General features: G+C 41.3%; 1 protein-coding gene across 2 annotated transcripts in view; it reads right to left on the bottom strand.

Moving 5' to 3' along the window:
- The window catches only part of NEK7 (NIMA related kinase 7), a 77,280-nt gene extending 60,878 nt beyond the window's left edge, over positions 1 to 16,402 (bottom strand). Inside the window, exons 1-3 of one of the 2 annotated variants that reach the window (XM_064454767.1) lie at positions 16,170 to 16,402; positions 7,755 to 7,906; positions 2,135 to 2,219 (exon numbers count right to left, since the gene is read on the bottom strand). In XM_064454767.1, the coding sequence (XP_064310837.1) occupies positions 2,135 to 2,191 (57 nt within the window). In that variant the 5' untranslated portion in view covers positions 2,192 to 2,219; positions 7,755 to 7,906; positions 16,170 to 16,402. The remainder of the gene's footprint in view (positions 1 to 2,134; positions 2,220 to 7,754; positions 7,907 to 16,169) is intronic. The other variant, XM_064454766.1, reaches the window with a different exon arrangement.
- Positions 16,403 to 18,646: the final 2,244 nt, after the last annotated feature.

Genomic DNA, 18,646 nt, shown 5'->3' with positions numbered 1-18,646 from the left:
GGCTGATGACCTCCGGAGTTCCTTCCAACCTTAACCATCTGTGATTTTGTGAAATGGTGTTTTCAAACTAACTGGGGCTAAGCCATTATACTGTTCGGATAAACATTCTCATGCTCCTCACCAACAATTTTCAGCGATTAGGGCAATTTAATTTGCTACGAATAGAGGCATATATTTACACAATATAATGACCAAGAGAATTAGGAGATTCACAGGTTTATCAAAACCTGACACACAATTCTTCATAATCATTACCTCACCACTTGCTCAAACCTGCTGTATTTTCAATTCCAGTCTTGCTTCTCCTAAATGTATTAGCAATTAGTACAGTAACCTATTTTCATTACTACTTTTCACCATAAGCATTCTCCATTAGCAAAGAAATCCATAACAATTAAAGTACGTACCTGGCTCACAGAAAAAACAATCTGGATTAACAAGACGAAAACGCCACTTAACGACTATTATAGTATTACTCTGGCAATATGGCTATCAAAGCATATTTCTCCCTTTCACTCTATATCCCTTGAAATGCAAACCAGTCAATATACTGATGCAGGTCCAGCTCAGATCTACAAACCCAAAACATCTCAAGAAAAATCAAAATCACAAAAATCATGCTTAGTGCAGTTTACATAGTAATTGATTTAAAAAAAAAAAAGAGACACAGATTATAAAAATGCTTGTCAATTAACCAAAGCTGAAAATAAACATTAGTTTCTTCTTTTGTAGAAAGTGTCTCATTGATTACAGCAGTATTGCCTTTCCGTCTGTCCTTGGTTTATGACAGAGGAAACCAGATACCTGTAGATGAGCCTTATTACTTGGAACAGTAAAACCAGAAGCATCTTTTACTAGTATGAATTCATAAACTGAATTTGTAGGTTAGAGTAATATTCCTAAAATTGAACCAGTCCTCAAAAAGTTGATTCTGTGAATCAGAAACATGTATTCAAATACTCAGAAGACAGATGAGAAAATATGAAACCTGTTTGTAGTCAAACAGAAAACATGGGAAGGTTTCCCAGAAATACAGAAACCGTAGTCAGCTGTGTTCCATTTTCTCTTTAGTCAGGAAAAGAAAAAAAGCTGTAACAATAATAGGGACCCTTTATGATATTCATAATATGAATTTTAACTATGCTTTTTTTTTCTTTGAAATTACAAATCTATTTTATCAATATCTGCATGCATAGCTATACAGTCTTCCTCAATTTCTAACTGTTTTACATTGGTATAAACACATTGCTATACATGCTATTAAATCCAGATTTTTTCTGTTATCACAATGCTATAATAAAAACACTGGAGCTAAGGAAAGCTGGTTATTTTAAGTTTACTAAATGTCACAAGCTAGAATTCACCTTAGTTTTTGTAAAATAAAGGGCACAAATTTCCCTATCACCTATGCTGTTAACAAGAAAATTACAACATTTAGGTTTCAGCTTTGTAAAGAACTGTCCTGCTTTTACTTCAGAATGGTCACCACCATAAACATTTTTAGGGTATTCCTCTATAGGCTCTTGCACTTCCTTCAAAGAATTACTTCCTAAAAATGTCAAAAAGCAATATCCCAGCATTATCTCTTATCAGATAATCTTTATCCTTTGTTTCACACCACCAACACATATCCAAAGATTAAATTTCTTATGCATCTTCTTTCTAACAGAAATACAGCTACTGGGAATTTCTCTTGCCTGGTTTCAACAGGTAATGACACTAATTCATGTGGTATCATCACCAGGAGGTGTAGGAAGAGGAAGCTGAAGGTAACAGTCTGAAATAAATACAGTAATTGTGATACAATTTCAAAGCATATAGTGTTTAACAGCTCACCATTTCTCAGGAAAACTACTGCCTTCATGTTTGTTTCGTACTCCCATTCCAACTCCAAACCCTCAAAGTTGGTGAAGTAGTAGGAGGAAAAAATGAAAAGTAATTCTTTTCTATGAAATATAGGACCGGTATTAAATTAATTTCCAGATCACAAGAATACATTCTGTTTACAGCTTCTTTGTCCCTACAAGAACTAATATTTTCTAATTTCTCTCTTTTTTTCTATTTAAGAAATGATAGCATCCCCTCTTGACATCTTTAAAAAACTGTATTTAAACTGTATTTAAAAAAGAAGTACCTGTGGCTGAAATGGTGGCACAGTAGGCCCCTGCATGCTTTGGGACTGTTCATCCATTCTATCACGTAAAAGCGTCCCTTACGTCCTGAAAAGAGAAATACAGTCATTACACTCTAATTCAGTCTGTATTTATGACCAGTGAACATCAGCAGAAGAACTGAAGAATTACTCTTCTTATTCATGTGCTTGAGTTTATTAACATTTAACTATTCCAGCCATACACTGTTTTGGGAAGGAATTTTTCTTATGTTTAGCTGTTCTATAAAACGAAATACATCACTACACACATCTGAATTTACTATTACAAGATGTGCATTAAACTACGTGAGCCAGACAAATGGCTCTATCTGATAAAAGCTGCATTGCTCCATTACTCTTCAGAGGCACGAACCACTTGTGTAACTACATAGATGTCTGCTGGCCAGTACCTTAGACCTATGGGCAGCATGGGAAATAGCAGATCAGCAGAAGAGTTATAACTGCTGCATGCATACTGTTTATGTTGCATTAATTTATCATTAGATTTTAAGGAGTATGCAAGATTAGTTCCATCTAAACAGAAAAAAAAGCTATACATGTACGCTCATTCCATTCTGACAAGCTGACTAAGAGGGCTTTGAGATACCGTATTGGGAGTACGGCCTCTATTCCCAACTACGAACCTCTCATATCCCACCAATAAGATGGAAAGATGCCTGCCAAGTTCAAGATAGAGACACAAAGCTTTGACCAATAATAAGGGTTGCAAAATGTGCAGAAACATTACTAGGAAGATCAGGAGAAACAAAAGTATAAATGCTCAAGAGGCTTCCTCTCTCAGCTAAGCGAATCCTTTCTTAGGCCACGCATCATTTTGTTGAGGGGAAGCAGGTGCAGCACCCAGTTTTATCAGTGCCTATGAGGGCCATCTCTGTTCAGATGAAGACAACAGAGTTCACTGGCAGCTTTGAATGCAAACAATGAAATAATTTTATACAAATAAGAGGTAGGTCCTGAACAGGTCTTTCATCACACAAAGTGTCTCTGCCTATTACCTGGTCAAACCTGCCAAGGCCTTCAGAGGAACAAGAGTCATAGGTGTGACTGGAAAACTATTCTTGATTTTGAATTTATTTTTTATTTATTTAATTTCTTATTACCTGGTCTGAATCCCAAAAGTTCTAGAGATGGTTTGACATAAAACATTTTTCTGATACCTCTTAAACATTAGGAAATTCCTTATGATAATTTATTCTGACAAAGCCATATATTGCAAATGTCCTTCTGCACACAGAGCTACTTACATTTCACAAACCGTTCTTTAGAATGAGCACATAGTAGATTATATGCTTTCATGCTGAACGTAAATGCTATTTGAGAAATTTCTATCTCTGTTAAACACACACAAAATAAATCTTCCCAGTAACTTTAGAGAATAGTAACTCTCAACAGGAAGCCACGAACTTTAGAGATGTTTTTCAAGGCCCACTGCAAAATATTTAAGAAACTAAAACATTTTGTGTTCACAGTACTGTTGTCATTCTTACAGCATCACTGTGGTAACACTGCTAATAGATAAAATAATTACAAAGCAGCTTTGCAAAGTTTCTCAGTATACTGCCCTAGTGTACTAAATGGTGGATTGCATATACAAAATAAATCATCAGCGATCTGCTTTCACTCCCTTGTTTAAAGCAATCGCCCCATGCCATGCTACTACCATTAGCTACTTGTAACACCAAACCACAGCCATCCTCCAGAGTGACTCAAGGTCCCTCCCATCCTTAGCACCCCTGTATAAAGCATACAGTTTGGGACTTCATGTTGTTTTGCCTGAGTATTAGCTGTAATTAAGCCAAAGATAGGAGAGATCCAAGAAAGCTATTTCAGGCAGGTCAAAAGAAAAAAAAACTATTATCAAACTCAGGTGGGAGTTAGAGAAGAGGTTGTAGGAATTGCAAAGATTTCCAAGACTGTCAGAATGTGTATGGTGAGAAAGGGCAGAACAGCTGGCAGATACATGCTGCACACCACTGGCTAGGCAACCTTTTAGCCAGCCCTAGGACACCAACATTGACACTTCTTGCAAGTTCTACATCTCCTGTACAATCTCCCCACCAAGGCAAGAAATCATAATGTAACAGCACTGAAAATTAAACCGTTGTCACAAAACTGCACCTAAGTTCTCCAGTTAGATTCAGAGGTTTATGCAGTTGTGACAAATTCTGGGGGAAGAATGCATGGCAATCTTAAGGAATCTTCTGCTAATTTCTTGCTGTAGAGATCTTTCTATCACTGCCAAGAATTCTTTTCTGAGGTGCTATTTTTAAGAGCCTTTATAAGACTTTTAATCTTTTCAATAGCATCATCATTTCTACTGCAAGTTCTGCTGCGTTTTACTAATATGTTTACATATTGAAGAACTGTTGACCATGTAATACACCAATAAATAACTCCTATGGGTCACAAACACTTATTTCAAAATCCCTGGGGAAAAGTAAACACAAAACTTCTTATCCTCTATTGCAGACATGTATCCAAGATTAACGAAATCTAGGCTGAGGTGTTTAGATTACGTATGTTGATTCAGGAACTATGCACTCCACTCGACTGAATAGTCAGAGGCACTGACTGGAAGTACCTGGGAATTTGTGTCTTCTTTTTTTTCATTTGGGGAAAGAGTAGAAAGGGGACAAGTCATATCATTACCACTGCCAGTGGCTCTGCCCTCTGTGGCTTGTTTTTACAATAAAAGAGAGAAAACTAAAGAGGTAACAAATATGTTCTACCATAGGCAGCATGAAACATCTATTAACTTGTACATTTGTTGTTGCTTTTGCAGAGCAAAAGCAAAGACCAGTATTTTCTGTCCATATATGGAAGTTCTTTTTTAACTGGTTTTTGTCTTTGAAGATTGTTTGATAGATTCGCATTTTAGAGTAATTTGCATTTTGATCATACAAAATGCCAAGGATGCAAAATGAATCTTTTGTACTATTTATCAACATAAGCAAGAATTAGATTCTGCTGCTTGAAGACTGTTTTCACAGTGAGGCATGCCTTTCACCTTGATAATAAACTCCAGAAGTCAAAACATAGTGGTATAATATTTATCATCTTTAAATTTAAATTGAGACAGTAATTATTACTCTTCCAAAGATAGTCTTCAAGTTCTAATTTATGGTGAAAAGACACCAAAAATACTGCCAAAGAGTCAACAGTTGTTCAAAATTGAAAAGCAAATACAAAACACATTTAAACGTGACATGTCTATCACCTCTTTAAACAAGCAATACAATGATCTTCTGCAAATCCATCACCATAATATACATTTGTTCATGGAAAACAGACAACAGATGAAGCAAGAGGCGAGCCAAGTGTACCACCACCCCCCAAAACTTCCAAAGTGCCAAACACAGCTAGAGTTTTTAAGAGACTCTTGCACTGAGGAGAAAGGACTCCTTGTCCTCACTGTACCACTTGCAAAGCTAGGAACAATGAAAGACTCTTGGAATCATTTATCTTGAAAAGATAACTTTCATCACTTTGAAGTGAGAATCATTTGGATTCAGACCAAACCTGTATACAAGTGGTCACATGAACACAAGTATATACACTAAATCTTACACTTCAGTTATGGTTACCAATACTTTGCAGGAACGATAAGACTTTTGGTTAACTACTAACGCTTTAAATCTTGTCTTTTTCAGTTGATCAAAACAGTAGGTGGTACCTACACATAAAGGATGCGGGATGAAGCACCTGGGGATACAGACTACATGACCAATTTTTCCTGTGAAATTGCAATTGTATAGCAACTCCCATAACTGACACTATTTACTCCACGCAGAGTCCACCATACAGCAAAAGGAAGGTAAGTCCTACCAGTATGTTAGACTATCAAACTGCAACTGCCTGAACTGGGTATAACACCTTTTCCTTTCTTCATAGACAAGCCTCTTTGTCCTTATTCGCTTCCTTAGTGGCCGCCTGTCAAAGCTCCCAGGTTATCTGGCCACACATCTAAAGATCATGCAAAGATACAAAGTAGCCCAAAAGGCAAAAGTGCCTTCCTGCACCCCAGCAGAAGCTCACACCCCACAGTAGGCACTCAGCTTTCCAGGTGGTCTCTGCCAGCCTGCTAGAGGGGAGGTGGGATGGGACTACCCACAAATCTATTAGTGAAATCAGAGCACAGGACTGACTCCTGAACAGAAACCAGAGCTCATCGCTAACATTTCACTGGAATATATTTTAAAATAACATTTTTTAAAGGAAAAAAAAAAAAGAGCTGGGAAAAAATTTGAAATCCTTGTGACTTAAGTCTTGCAACTAATTCTTTATAAACATTATTTCAGGAGAAAAAGCTTAAATGTGCTGCCTAATCACATGAGACATTCTTTTTAAACACTAGTTTCATAGCTCGAAGTCCATAAGCCATTCACACCGAAATACATTTCACACTATTCAGGCAATAATGTTACTGCTTTAACAGACGGCAGTTCTACAACAACAAACAAATACAATGCTTTCCTGTAGTAAACATCATTAATAGTCCCAACAGTACCTAGTTTCCATTAGCTACATGCTATACATTTGGATCTTAAGTGAGGACATTAAATAATCAATGTCAAAGAAGCAACAGCTATACTTTAATAAGTATGTACTTAAAAGAATATTCAGAGTGTTCCATTTCTGCAGAGAATCTGAAAACATCAGTCTTTTTCTGCAGAACATAGATGTAACTACTCCACTTAATTGCTAACACAGAAACATGAAGTTGCACTGTTCATAATGTGCTGGTCAGGCACACGGTCACTTTAGTTGCTGTTCACAAAGGACAGAATGTACTACATTTACTTCTGGATTACACTGTCATTTAAGGCTGGTATTTTTAGTTTTTACTATAGCCATTATTTTAGCTAGGTTAGAGCCAAGGCCCTCCAGAAACAACTACACATTTAACACCCTACACACTCCTTACTTTTTGGTATAAAAGTTAGATTCTTCAGTATCTAACAAAGATTTAAAATGACAAATTATAGATCCCTAAACTTTTTAACTATGTTTACTAACTAAATTAAAAGATAAGGGTAATCCTCAGCTGAGGGGAAAAAGAACCCATATATATATTAATACTAGCTTCCATATAAGCATACAGGCTAAAGGAATATTCCCATTTGCTTATATCACACGTTGACTCTCAGCTACCTAGACGTACAGTTTAAACCTAGGTAGAACATTCAAATAATCAGCCTGGTTGAAACTAAAAAAAAAAAGCCAAACAAAAAAAAAAAACCCACACCAAACCTGTGCTCTGGAAACAAGGGTCTAGATTTCTAAACACCTTACTGAATACTCAAAACAATTACCCAAGCCACCACACTGGTATTAATCCCAGCAGTTTATGCCAGGGAGCCCAAGCATGCTAGCCCAATTCCAGCTCTGCTCTCTGTCACCTGGAGAGCCATGCTGACATAGCTGTGGCTCTCAGCTCCCAGATCAAAGCCACAGAGCTTTTGGGAGGAGACAAACTTTAGATCCAGCAATAACAGCTTGTCCCTTAAGCCTGATGCAAGCAGGTTAAGAAACAGCCATCCTATGGTTTATAAAACATACCACCTTAACAGTCATTCTTTACCTCTTTAAAGAGGTTGGCCATTTGGAGGGAACTGGCTCACTGGTCAAACCTGGCCCACACTTTGTCAGGTCACCAACACTGATCGACCCTCTTCAGCACCCACTCAACGCTGGCATCCAGGGTACAGGTTGCAGTGTACAAATTTTCAGATCCTGGACAAAACAAGAGAATGTCAGCAGCTGTAAACCAAGCATCCTGACTTTATTGTTCACGTTACGTTAAATGACAGCACAGCTATGAGATTTCCACAAAAATCGGAAGTCAGAAGTCATGTCCAATAAAGCAAACCAACTCGCAATCTAAATCTACTTTAATTCTTTAACATTAAAATGTGATTTTTTTCCTGGTGCACTGTATAAACCAATGAACAGGAGAAACACATAAGTTTTGATGTCATATTAGAAACATTTAACTTGCAAAGTGAAAGTAACTTCAGTTTCATAGATTATATATTTAGCGCATTCCTAAAGACCAGGAAATACTTGGAAAACAACAGCCCACATTCAGTACCCTAAAAACAGCTCTCAGAACATTGACATGTCCAAAGCCTTTATACATTTCCTGTATTTCAGTATCTCCAAAAAGAAGAAACATGAGAAAACCAACACCCTCAGCAGTTTACCTAGAACTCCGCTCTCTTACTTCAAATCAGTTTTGTTGTTGTTTCCCACACACACCAGAATGCAACTGGAAAGATAAACTACAACTCAGCTGAGTTTCAAGTGCTAAAATACATTTCAAGAAGTTATTCCATCCACCTTTATACCACCGGCATTCCAAACTCAGTATTTAATAGGGGTTTATTTAACACAAGCAGCAAGAGATTCTAACTGGAGAAAAGTAATTTCCAAATAATGGGAATGGCAGCACAGGACACACATAGCATCTTTTCAGTAAATTATTCCTCACTAACACAGGTAATTAAAATGAGATCTGGTTAAGTACATCCACATTACTGTGCCATCCATTCATAAAGCTTAAAGACAACATTAGAAGTGAAGAAATAATGCTGAAACACTTTAAAAATAATAGCCAATCAATGCCTTTCCATTAACCATCATGACCTGTGACTGGTCATGCTCCTGCCCAGCCCACATTGCCTATTTCTTGAAAATACTAAACTTCTTATCAGTCTGCTGTTAATCACAAATTACAAGAAACATATGAACCACAATGTAATGTTACCAATAAAATATTACAGTGAGTTATTTAATGTATAGCATACTGCAATGTTGCTGAATAAACTACTCATTGATTCAATCAACAAGTATTTGATATACGCCAAATAATTACCACACTAGTTTATTTTTCTCACTCTGTGAATACCTAAGTTAGATGTATGCATTAATAAAGCAAAATGCATTTAAGCTGACACTCACTTGAACTCTGACAGGACAATCAAGACCTTAATTGGCAAGGGATAAAACAAACTCAAGACTGGAAGACCAAGTAAAATATGTAATATATCCCAATTAGTACACATACATACATATACACACAGTACACAGATACAGGTATAGCAATATATAAAAATGCACATACATATATATGTGTCTATGTATGTTTATAGATTATACATATATACCTACATGTGTGTACACAGAGAATATTTACTATTAACTGACAGTGGTAAAAATGAAATCTTTGCTTCACATTGTAAAAAAAAAAAGTCTTCTAAAATGTGAAAAATACATACTCATTTGTAAAAATCTCTGCAGAAGCATCCACATCAGAAAAAGGCTGTATCTGCAACTTTTAAAGCACTGAAACTGATTGAATATAGATGCTTTTACAGAAGCAGGGTTAGCCTTAATTTTAGAAACAGCTTCTAAAAGCCTCTGATTTTGTAATACACTATCAGATCAATACTCCTCGCAGAATGGCAGGACATTCCTCCCCTCTGTAGGGACAGCCTTGAAGGTGGACAACTCAAAATCTCAGCACTTGTTTATTTAAGTAGCTATCATCTATCTACATGGAAATAACTGATACTGAATTTTCAACAAACTTACATCCAAATTCCCTAGTCATGGGTGGTCTAGTCAAAGAAACCAAAAAACACACAGATAGTTAGGCTGGGTTAAGAGTTGGTTTTAGCAAGAGCAAAAGTAACCATATATAAATAAAATCTACTTTCAAAAAAGTAAGGGAATACACTAAGAGTTCATATGCAATTTTCTCATCCATTCGTCCTGATTTATCAGGTGTATTTTCATTCCAACCCTGAAAACACACATGCCACTCACTGTCACTCCCCAGCTACTAAGAGTTTGCTCTCTGTCAGTGCTGTCTGACTAGAAGATGAAAGTCCAAGTTCTCCTGCTTCACAAGTCCGCTTCCCTTCCTCTTCATTCATTTGCACAATTTAAGATATTATATTTTGTTTACTTCTCCCTCTCCAATTACGTCACTCAAATAGATTGCTTATCTTGCAAGGTGCTCCCAAAGGGTCGTACATGCACTGACTTGCCCTTTTTTGAGCCATTTGTTTGTTATTTCATACAAACTGAATAAGAAACAGGAACTGAAACCACTTGGGCAACAGGCTTCTACTTTTTCATTTAATTGCTATTTACCTGGAAAGAAATCGGATAACCCATTTCTTCACAATGAACAGCCTGTTACAAAAGACACTGGTGGATCATGATCATGTCACACTGAAAAGTTTTGCAGGTTATGAAGTATCATATCTAACCATGATAATATCAAGAAAGCAAATCCTCAGCCCCATCACACACTATTGTGTTGCTGCCTCTGTAAGGATGCAGTTCTAAGATTGCATGAACCGATTATGTGATGATGATGCTTCCCCTGCCTTCAGCCATGCCTTCCAGACCCTATTCATTCCATGGGGTTCCTGTGGCTATCCAGACTCCTGGTAATGTGACTGAAACTAGCTGAAAACTAACCTCGGCACAAAGTCACTTTTTTCCCCAGTTCAGTTCCCTGAATCATTCCACTGTAGAGACAAGGACAGAACTGTGATGGCAAGAGATAGAGGGGAAGACATAGCTGAGGGTAGAGCAGCCCTAACTTAGATCAGTTAGGCCTATTATCAAATTACATCTCTGACATGAACTTACACAAGCCAATCTAGCTCAGTGACACCAAAAGTCTTGCTTTCTCTCCCTTTCTCTGCCACATGATCCTGCATAGCCATCTTGAACTCTTTGGACCTTTTGCTGAGCTGATTTAAACCCTTAATGCAGCTGGGCTTATGTTTTGCAAGCACTGAGCTGAATCAATGCATAGGGGAGCCTGCTGAATGCCAGACAAAAAGTAGGGGAAGTTCAAAGATGGGAGATGTAGGAAGGGGATTGTAGAAGAAACAGAACATCTCCCTTCCAGCAACAGCGTGTTAGTACATTAGCTCACTGCATTTCATTTTAATTCATCCTTAGGTAGGGATGGCTAACAAGTACTTAAACTCAAAATAGCTATGACAGCAAGGCAAGAGCTGGCATAGAGAGAAGGCAATTTATTCAACACTAAGCCAAGAGTTTTGTCAACAAAATACTGTATGGGAAAGTAGAAATCAGAAACAAAGTAAATGGAAGGAGAATAAGCCAGGGAAACAAGTCAAACTGCAAAAAAAATGCAAAGATTTTCGGAGAAGGGAAGCTAAGACATGATTTGGAAACTCTTACAACCCCAAAATCTCACAACTCCAGTATGCAGAGAGGGAGAATACAAGACATTTCCCTAATGAAGGGATGATTTTTAAAGGCATCTGTAAAAATAAATTATTCATAAAGAGATGCTGGAGAGATTTACTAAAGGTGTAAACAGCTGAGCATCACACAGGAGTTCAAAAGAGGTACAGGATAAATTAAAAGGCTGGAAGCATTGCCAGATAACTCCATTATTCCTAGGCACAGGGGGAAAACCACCCAGTCTGGAAAGCCGGCTGCATACAACTTCGCCACAGCCATGGCTGAGAAGGTCCACATTGCTACAGGTGAAGTACAACACATTTAACAATAAATTCCACACAATCCTTAAAGAAATGTCTAAATATCTTAGAAACCAGTGCAAGACAACACCTTGTGATATCATACTGCAGGTGTTAGATGCACATTCACAAACTGAAAGAAAATATATCTGTAGTATATAGTTTAAAATCTGTGCTACCCCAAAGATGATTAAATGAATGAAGCACTGTACAGAATCAGAAAAGAAATGCCAGCCATATTTAACAGGCTTTCTATGATCCTCCGACTAGTGTTACCTTTGAATCCTGAAACCATGCATGACAGTAGCGAGTAATCCAGGATCCCTGGGTCCAGAAGCAAAGCAGCTAGCAGCCAGCACACTCACTTCAGAAGCAGGCCAACACTCAAGTTCACAGCTGTTTCTATGTTTTACATTAAACCACCACTGGCTAAAACATGCCAGACCCATTCCTGGTTTTGGAGTATCCTCAATGACTAGCTGTACATGAAGTGCTCTGTTTGCAGGCTGCTTCCTCTTCTGAAGTCCTACTGATCTCCATGAACTTCACAAGCAGCCCACGTACCTAACGCACAGTTCTGAATTTCAGTCAGGGCAAGTACTGGAAGTTCACTGCTGCAAAGACAACTCCTTTTTTGGATCTGCTCTCAGATGAGGAAGAAAAGGGTACAGAAGAAGGGCCTCTACAGGACAGAATGCTATGCATTTTCCCACCACAGGTTTTTACTTATTTTACAATTAAGTTCACCTGGGATATTTTTGCCTTCTAGCTTTCAGAGAATCAATAGTTTTGTAAACTTTATACACTGACAACAAAAGATTAAAATGGACTGAAAAAGATTGGTTCATCAACACCTCGCAGCACTTAAACTCCTCACAAGGATTTCAGCAGGGATCTAATCTACAAGCTCTATGTGTACTTTTATGACATTGTGAAGAAATTAATCTGGCCCAGCACAGATCTAGCTACCAAAAAAGACAGCAGTAACTTTGTTATAAATCATTCCAAGCAGATTAAAGCAATTGAGGCTTGAACGCAAACTCCCAGATGATGCAAATAGTCTATTTGCTTTGTCACCTATAATCAACAGTGAGAAGTCACTAATATCACAAGGCTAACTACATGCAATCGGGTTTTAACATGACTGCTTATATTATTTTCTTATAAATTCCTCTTTTTAATGCCTCTTTAAAATTTTATAAGAAATTCCCTTACATAAGCATGTGTTTTGTTTGCCCAACAGGGAATAATGGCACTTGAAATAGACTGCGTATTTTCTAGGTACAGAAATCACAACTGAATCACAGTGATGTTTCACATGCCAGAGACAAACGCACTGGATTATCTTCACCGGAGAAGCAACTCATTTTAATAGCACTGCTTCTCTTCAGCTTTTTAACTAGCCTGACAGGAAGAATCCTTTTAACACTTACTAAAAACAAAACAGGTAGCGATGCTGTACTTCAGTTGAGGGCTGAGTTCCTTCCCATGTGGCCATGGGGTGGGCGTCAAGTGGTGATAAATAGAGTAAATCAGTGCTCTAAAGGCTGTCCTTATCACCACTTTGGTATTTTGGTCAGTTATTTTCAACTCTGTTGCAAAGCACATGGAACACAGCTAAGCTGAGCAAATTTTCTGGAAATTAGTCAGTTAACTCCTATGACTATCCATAGCGTTAACCTACACAAGATAACGCCTCCCCTCCACATCTTTCCTTAGCGCTATTCCTCAGGAATCAGGAGGGAATGTTGGGTAAGCCCCAAATAATCAAATTTCCTTGGAGACAGGGTTATTGCAGCTTGCATTTTCAAGGTAACATGAACTCATCCATTCAACAGAGACGTTGGGAACAATGTCAAACTACAGAAGGCAATAAGGCATTGATGGTGACACAACCGACCATAGGGCAAGTATAAATGCAGGATATTGTACAAAGTTTATTGAACATGGGGGTTTTTTTGAATGCATGAACAAACCACCTTACCAAATTGTCTCTGTGGACTGGCTATGTTTTATGCAACAGAGCTTGACTTTGTTGCACCAAAAAAAAAAGAAAGGTATGCATGGGCTATATGGCTCTATCCTACAATTCAGAAGATATCACAGGTCACAGTGAAGTGAGCAACTCCCTTCTTGTACTCTAATTTTCATTTGAGTTTCTCATATGCTCACAGGTCCTCAGATGAACTCTAAAGTGTTAGAGTTTTTTTCTTCTTTAGAAACAAGTTTTTATGGTGTGGATGAAATTCTACTTGTCTAATTCTTGCAGACGTTGGAAGGCACTGTGGCAAGTCAATTAAAAAAAAAAAGATTTTTAGTTGGCTAAAATTCCTTGATTTATTCTCAAAATTTTTGCACTCCAATGACTAACTGAAACATTTAATAAAAGATACCTACGATAAAGGCAGTATCTCTGCCCTTACAGTGAAAATCTCTAAGTGTGCTTTGAGAAGTCATTTACCCAAACATCAGATATTTATAAATATAGTATCTTCATGTTTTGAAATTAACAAACAAGCATTCTTACTATATTCTTTCTTCCAGTATTAAAAAGGAAGAAAGCAAACAAACCTGGAGGGCTTTAAGGTCTGTCTTTAAAGCTGCCAGACATTGCTTATAAGTTTCCCTCCTCTCACAACACAAAACAGTTTTCCTTCCTAAATTTTTCACAGCCCATGAATTATGACTATTTTCTACTGCATTTTACCCCTCTTAAGACAGCCTAAGTCCAAACTATCAAATACAGACATTTCTACAGCAGGTAGCCATGAAAGTAAAGTATTTCTAAACTTTATTCTTCCTGATTTAGCAGAGCTGCAAAAATCCACTTAACATCTAATCATCCAAAGCATCTACCTTACAGATTAACATATCATTCACTGTAATTTCTGCATCTTAAGCTTGTAGTATAACTTCATACAGGAAATATATCCAGTCTATTCACCGAAATTACTCTGCAACTTGACCTTTCCTTAGAAGTGATGCTGCCATTGCAATCTGAGAAAACAGTGCTGTCACCTCAATGGAGACAAAAGTTTACCATTCAGTTGGTGCAAGAGATTAAAAAATGTAAAAAATATTTTTTTTCCAATATCAAGAATCAAATATTTCTGCATTTTAATGCACTTGCACCTCATCATCTTTTATCAGACGTGGGTTTAACATCCTAAGTAGTTTTACCACTGAAGAAGCAATGGTCCTCATGAAATGCCAAGCAAAACAAAAGACCTTCTGCCTTAAGAACAATACTGTGAACTTCACATTCCTAAAGCCAAGCAGGCATAGTCTACAGGGACATAAAGCTGAATTCAAGGCCAGTACTAGTAAAACCAGGATCAGGTGCTACATAAGATAAACAGGGAAGCACGGGGGTAGGGGATGAAAAAAAAGAAAAAACCCCAACAGATGGGTGATGCCTCACTTCCAGCGTTTCCCACTAGGCCTCAGCTCCCCACAGCCTCGTACAGCTACTGGCGCTGCCACCGCCGGGAGCCTCACCAGGCGGTGAGGGAAGGCAAGACCCGCACCACAGGAGGCTGCTGAGAGAAGAGCCGAGGGGACGCTGGCACCTGCGAGAGGGGCGAGGGGCGCCCCTGCCCGGCGCCCCGCTGCCCCCCCACCTGCCCCGGGCGCGGCGGGCGCCGGGGCCAGCCGGGCGGCGGGGAGAGGGCAGCGGCAGCAGGCTCCCGCGGGGACGGGGCCCTCCCGACTCGCCGCCACAGGGCCGGGACTCCCAGCGACGACGCTATTTTTAGCCACCGGCCAGACCGGGCTGCCCCCCTCGGCTGCCCCCGGGCATCCGCCCGACACCAGCCTCCCAGGTGAGAGAAGGACAGAGGACCCCGGAGGGAACCGGCTGAGAACGACGGAGAACATCATGGAAAGAAGCTCCGCTTGCGGTATGACCCCGAGGAGCCCGGCCGGGGCCAGAGGCACGGGGGGCCGCGAGGAGCGGCACGGCAGCCGGGCCGCAGGCGGCATGAGGCGCGCTGAGGGGGCCGGGCCGCCGCCGGGCAGGGTCCCCGCCCACCTCCCGCCGGAGGCAACCGGGCTCCGCAGCCGGGCGAAACCCCGCCGCAGCTCTTCGGGAGCCGCCCCCGCAGCGGCCCGCCGTGCCCCTCCGGCGGCGGGGGCCAGAGAGGCGGCGATACCCACCGCCACGGCGGCCCCGGGCCGGCCGCCGCCACCCCGCCCCCTCAGCGCAGCGCACAAACTTTCTCGCTTCGAGACCCGCACCCCTCCCTCCCCCTGCAGAACGGCAGCTGCCGCGCCCAATAGCACTGCGAGCTGGAGCCCCGGCAACCAATGGGAGGAGGCGGGAGGCGGGACCCCCGGCAGCCACCCGGGCGGAGCTGCGGGGGGAGCACCTCCGGGAGAGCGGGCGCGGCCCCCGGGACCCCCAGGACCGTCGCCCCGGCTCCGCACCGCCCGCCCGGCGGCCCCACCGCCGCCGCCCCGCTCACCGGGAAGCCTGGCTCCGCCTTCTCCTGGCGCGGGGAACCTGAGCCGGCCTCCTCTACCCTCCGGTGCCTCAGGCTTGGGGCCGGGGCGGACCTGCCCGCGGGCACCTAGCGGGACTCCTGGCGAGCGACTCGGGCACCCGCGGCAGCCCCGACCACCTCTCCGCCCCCTGCTGCTCCTGCCGGGCCCGTAAACATCCCGGCATCCCCACGGAGGGAGGCGGGGCGGCCGCCAGGCCCCGCCTCGCACCGGCGCCCCCCGCCGGCAGCCGGAGAGGGGCCCGCCGCCGGCAGGGGCGGCTGCGCTCCACCGGGCCCGCTGGCTGCCGGGTCCCGTCCCGTCCCGTCCCGTCCCGTCCGTCGGGGCGGCCGGCCCTGCCGGGCAGGGCTCTGCCCCGATACGCCGGTGCCGCGGCCGGGGCTTGGCTGGCAACCGGGCGGTAAATGCGCCGTGCTTCCAGCGGCAGCGAGCGCCGGCCCGCTCCGCCACCGCTCTGCGTGCGGGGGAATTTGCAGCTCGTGTGAAAATCCCTTGGCTTGTAAATGTTGTGAGAGAGGGACGGTGCGTCTGCCGCAGGCTCGCGCTGTGGAGCACGGCGGGGCCCCCGCGGTGCCGCGGCGGTTGCGGGGGGCGCAGCGCTCTCCGGGCAGAACCCGAGGCGTGCGGGAGCTGGAGGAGGAGGGACGCAAGCTCAGGCCTCTGGAAACCAGGGACCGGTTCTGCTGCCGTTCAGTGAACAGCACTGGCCTAAGGCTTTGGCCCCGTCTGCTTTGGAAAACGCTGCGTGTCAAACAACGTACTTTTCATTTTGTATATAAACTGACACTCGATCTACAGGATACTAGGTACTGACCGAGTGCATCAGCTGGAAGTGACTCAAACCCCTTTTTGCTGGACTTGGGGAAAATAAAAGTGACAGGAACAAAAAAGACCAGACCCTAGATGAGTCCTCTCCCACCAGCTTCTACTTTTGCAACAGCACTGGTGTTAAGTAGATAAGAAATACTGAATTCCAGAATGCTACTGTTTTTCAGGTTCCTGAAAGCTTAGCCTTCTTCAGGATGAGGAAGAGCAATTAACTTCACAGAACAGAGATCTTAAGAACCAACAATGGGGAAAATGTATGAAAGCTGGCCACAATTTCCCCAGTAAGGTTATGGATGATTGTGATCAAATCGCTTCTTCCTCAGGTGTGGAAACACATTGTAAAAGACAGATCTCTGGCATTCCAGTGAGAAAACAGTAACTTAAAGCTTGAATCAGACATAGTTTATTTTTTCCAGAACAAAGTCTCATTTCAGTTCTCCTAAGGGTCAGGGTTTGTTAGTTTGGGGTTTTTTTTTTCTGTAACGGAAAGTTTTACTTGGTCTCCTGCAGAATAAATAGGAGATGGGTGCGAGTGTGTCTGGCAGAAGTCTATTCACCTCCCTCTGTACAAAATAATACTGTCTACTTCTGAGGCAAACTTTTCAGCTTTGAGAAGTCTGCAGTGTATTCAGTGATACAAAGTAACAAAGTCCGCGGGGAAATTATTTTTTTTGCTGGCTCTCATTTCTCTGATGCTAACAAGTTTATTAACCATTCTGCACGTTTCCTCTTTGTTATAGCATTGGGTTATTTGATGTCACTAACCAAGTACAGTGACAAGGGGACCCCTCTGCCTGTGGAATCAGACGTACTCTATAATTTTCCCCTTTGAAGTGCACTTTGTATTTGTTTCTTTAAAAAGCACAGTCCAAAAGAATAAATTGGAATCATGGTCAAGAGATTACTATTTTTTTCATGGATAAGCTATCTTGCAAAAACAGTTTCTTGAACAAGAATTCCCTGGATTGTTTTCTTGTAAAAAGTGCAATACTTTAGGTTTCCCCACGTACCTAAGAGTGAAAATTTGATAGATCTGCCATATAATGTTAAGTTACTCAAAAGAATTACAATCAGCAGTTCCACTGAATGTTTTCCATCTCCAAAAGTCCCTTGAGTGTTAACTAGAAATTTAGTTGTGCAAGACAGTCAGGTATTTGCAAAACCTCTGATGGAAAAAGGGGGGATTGACATTTGGTGTGTAGCTGATCACAAAATACCAAGTCTTATTAGATATAATTTTTTTTGCAAGTAAAGGCAATTAATACTGTAATATCTAGCTATTGCTCTTTTCTAGATTCTCTCAGGTGGAAAATAGCAGTTCACAGTCACCCGGGGGAGACCTAGGTAGCATTTGAAGCTTTCTCTACATTCATGCATTAAAAAGATAATAACCCGGAGCTTACTTGCCTTCTTTTCCAGTAGGTTTCTCACCGTCTTCCTTTCCTAAATCTGACTCTATTGGGCTTTTTTGTCTTTCAACCTATTTTTATACTCACTGCACTTACTTTCATTCTTTTTACTTGTTTTTCTCCATGCTGTTATTTCACTGTAGCTATCATTACTACATTTCCATAACATTTTGACTTCTCTGTTTAGTTGCCTGAATTCAACA

This window comes from Phalacrocorax carbo, chromosome 6 (genome assembly GCF_963921805.1).
Source record: "Phalacrocorax carbo chromosome 6, bPhaCar2.1, whole genome shotgun sequence".
Classification (NCBI taxonomy): Eukaryota; Metazoa; Chordata; class Aves; order Suliformes; family Phalacrocoracidae; genus Phalacrocorax; species Phalacrocorax carbo.
This window is presented reverse-complemented; position numbering and strand designations above follow the sequence as displayed.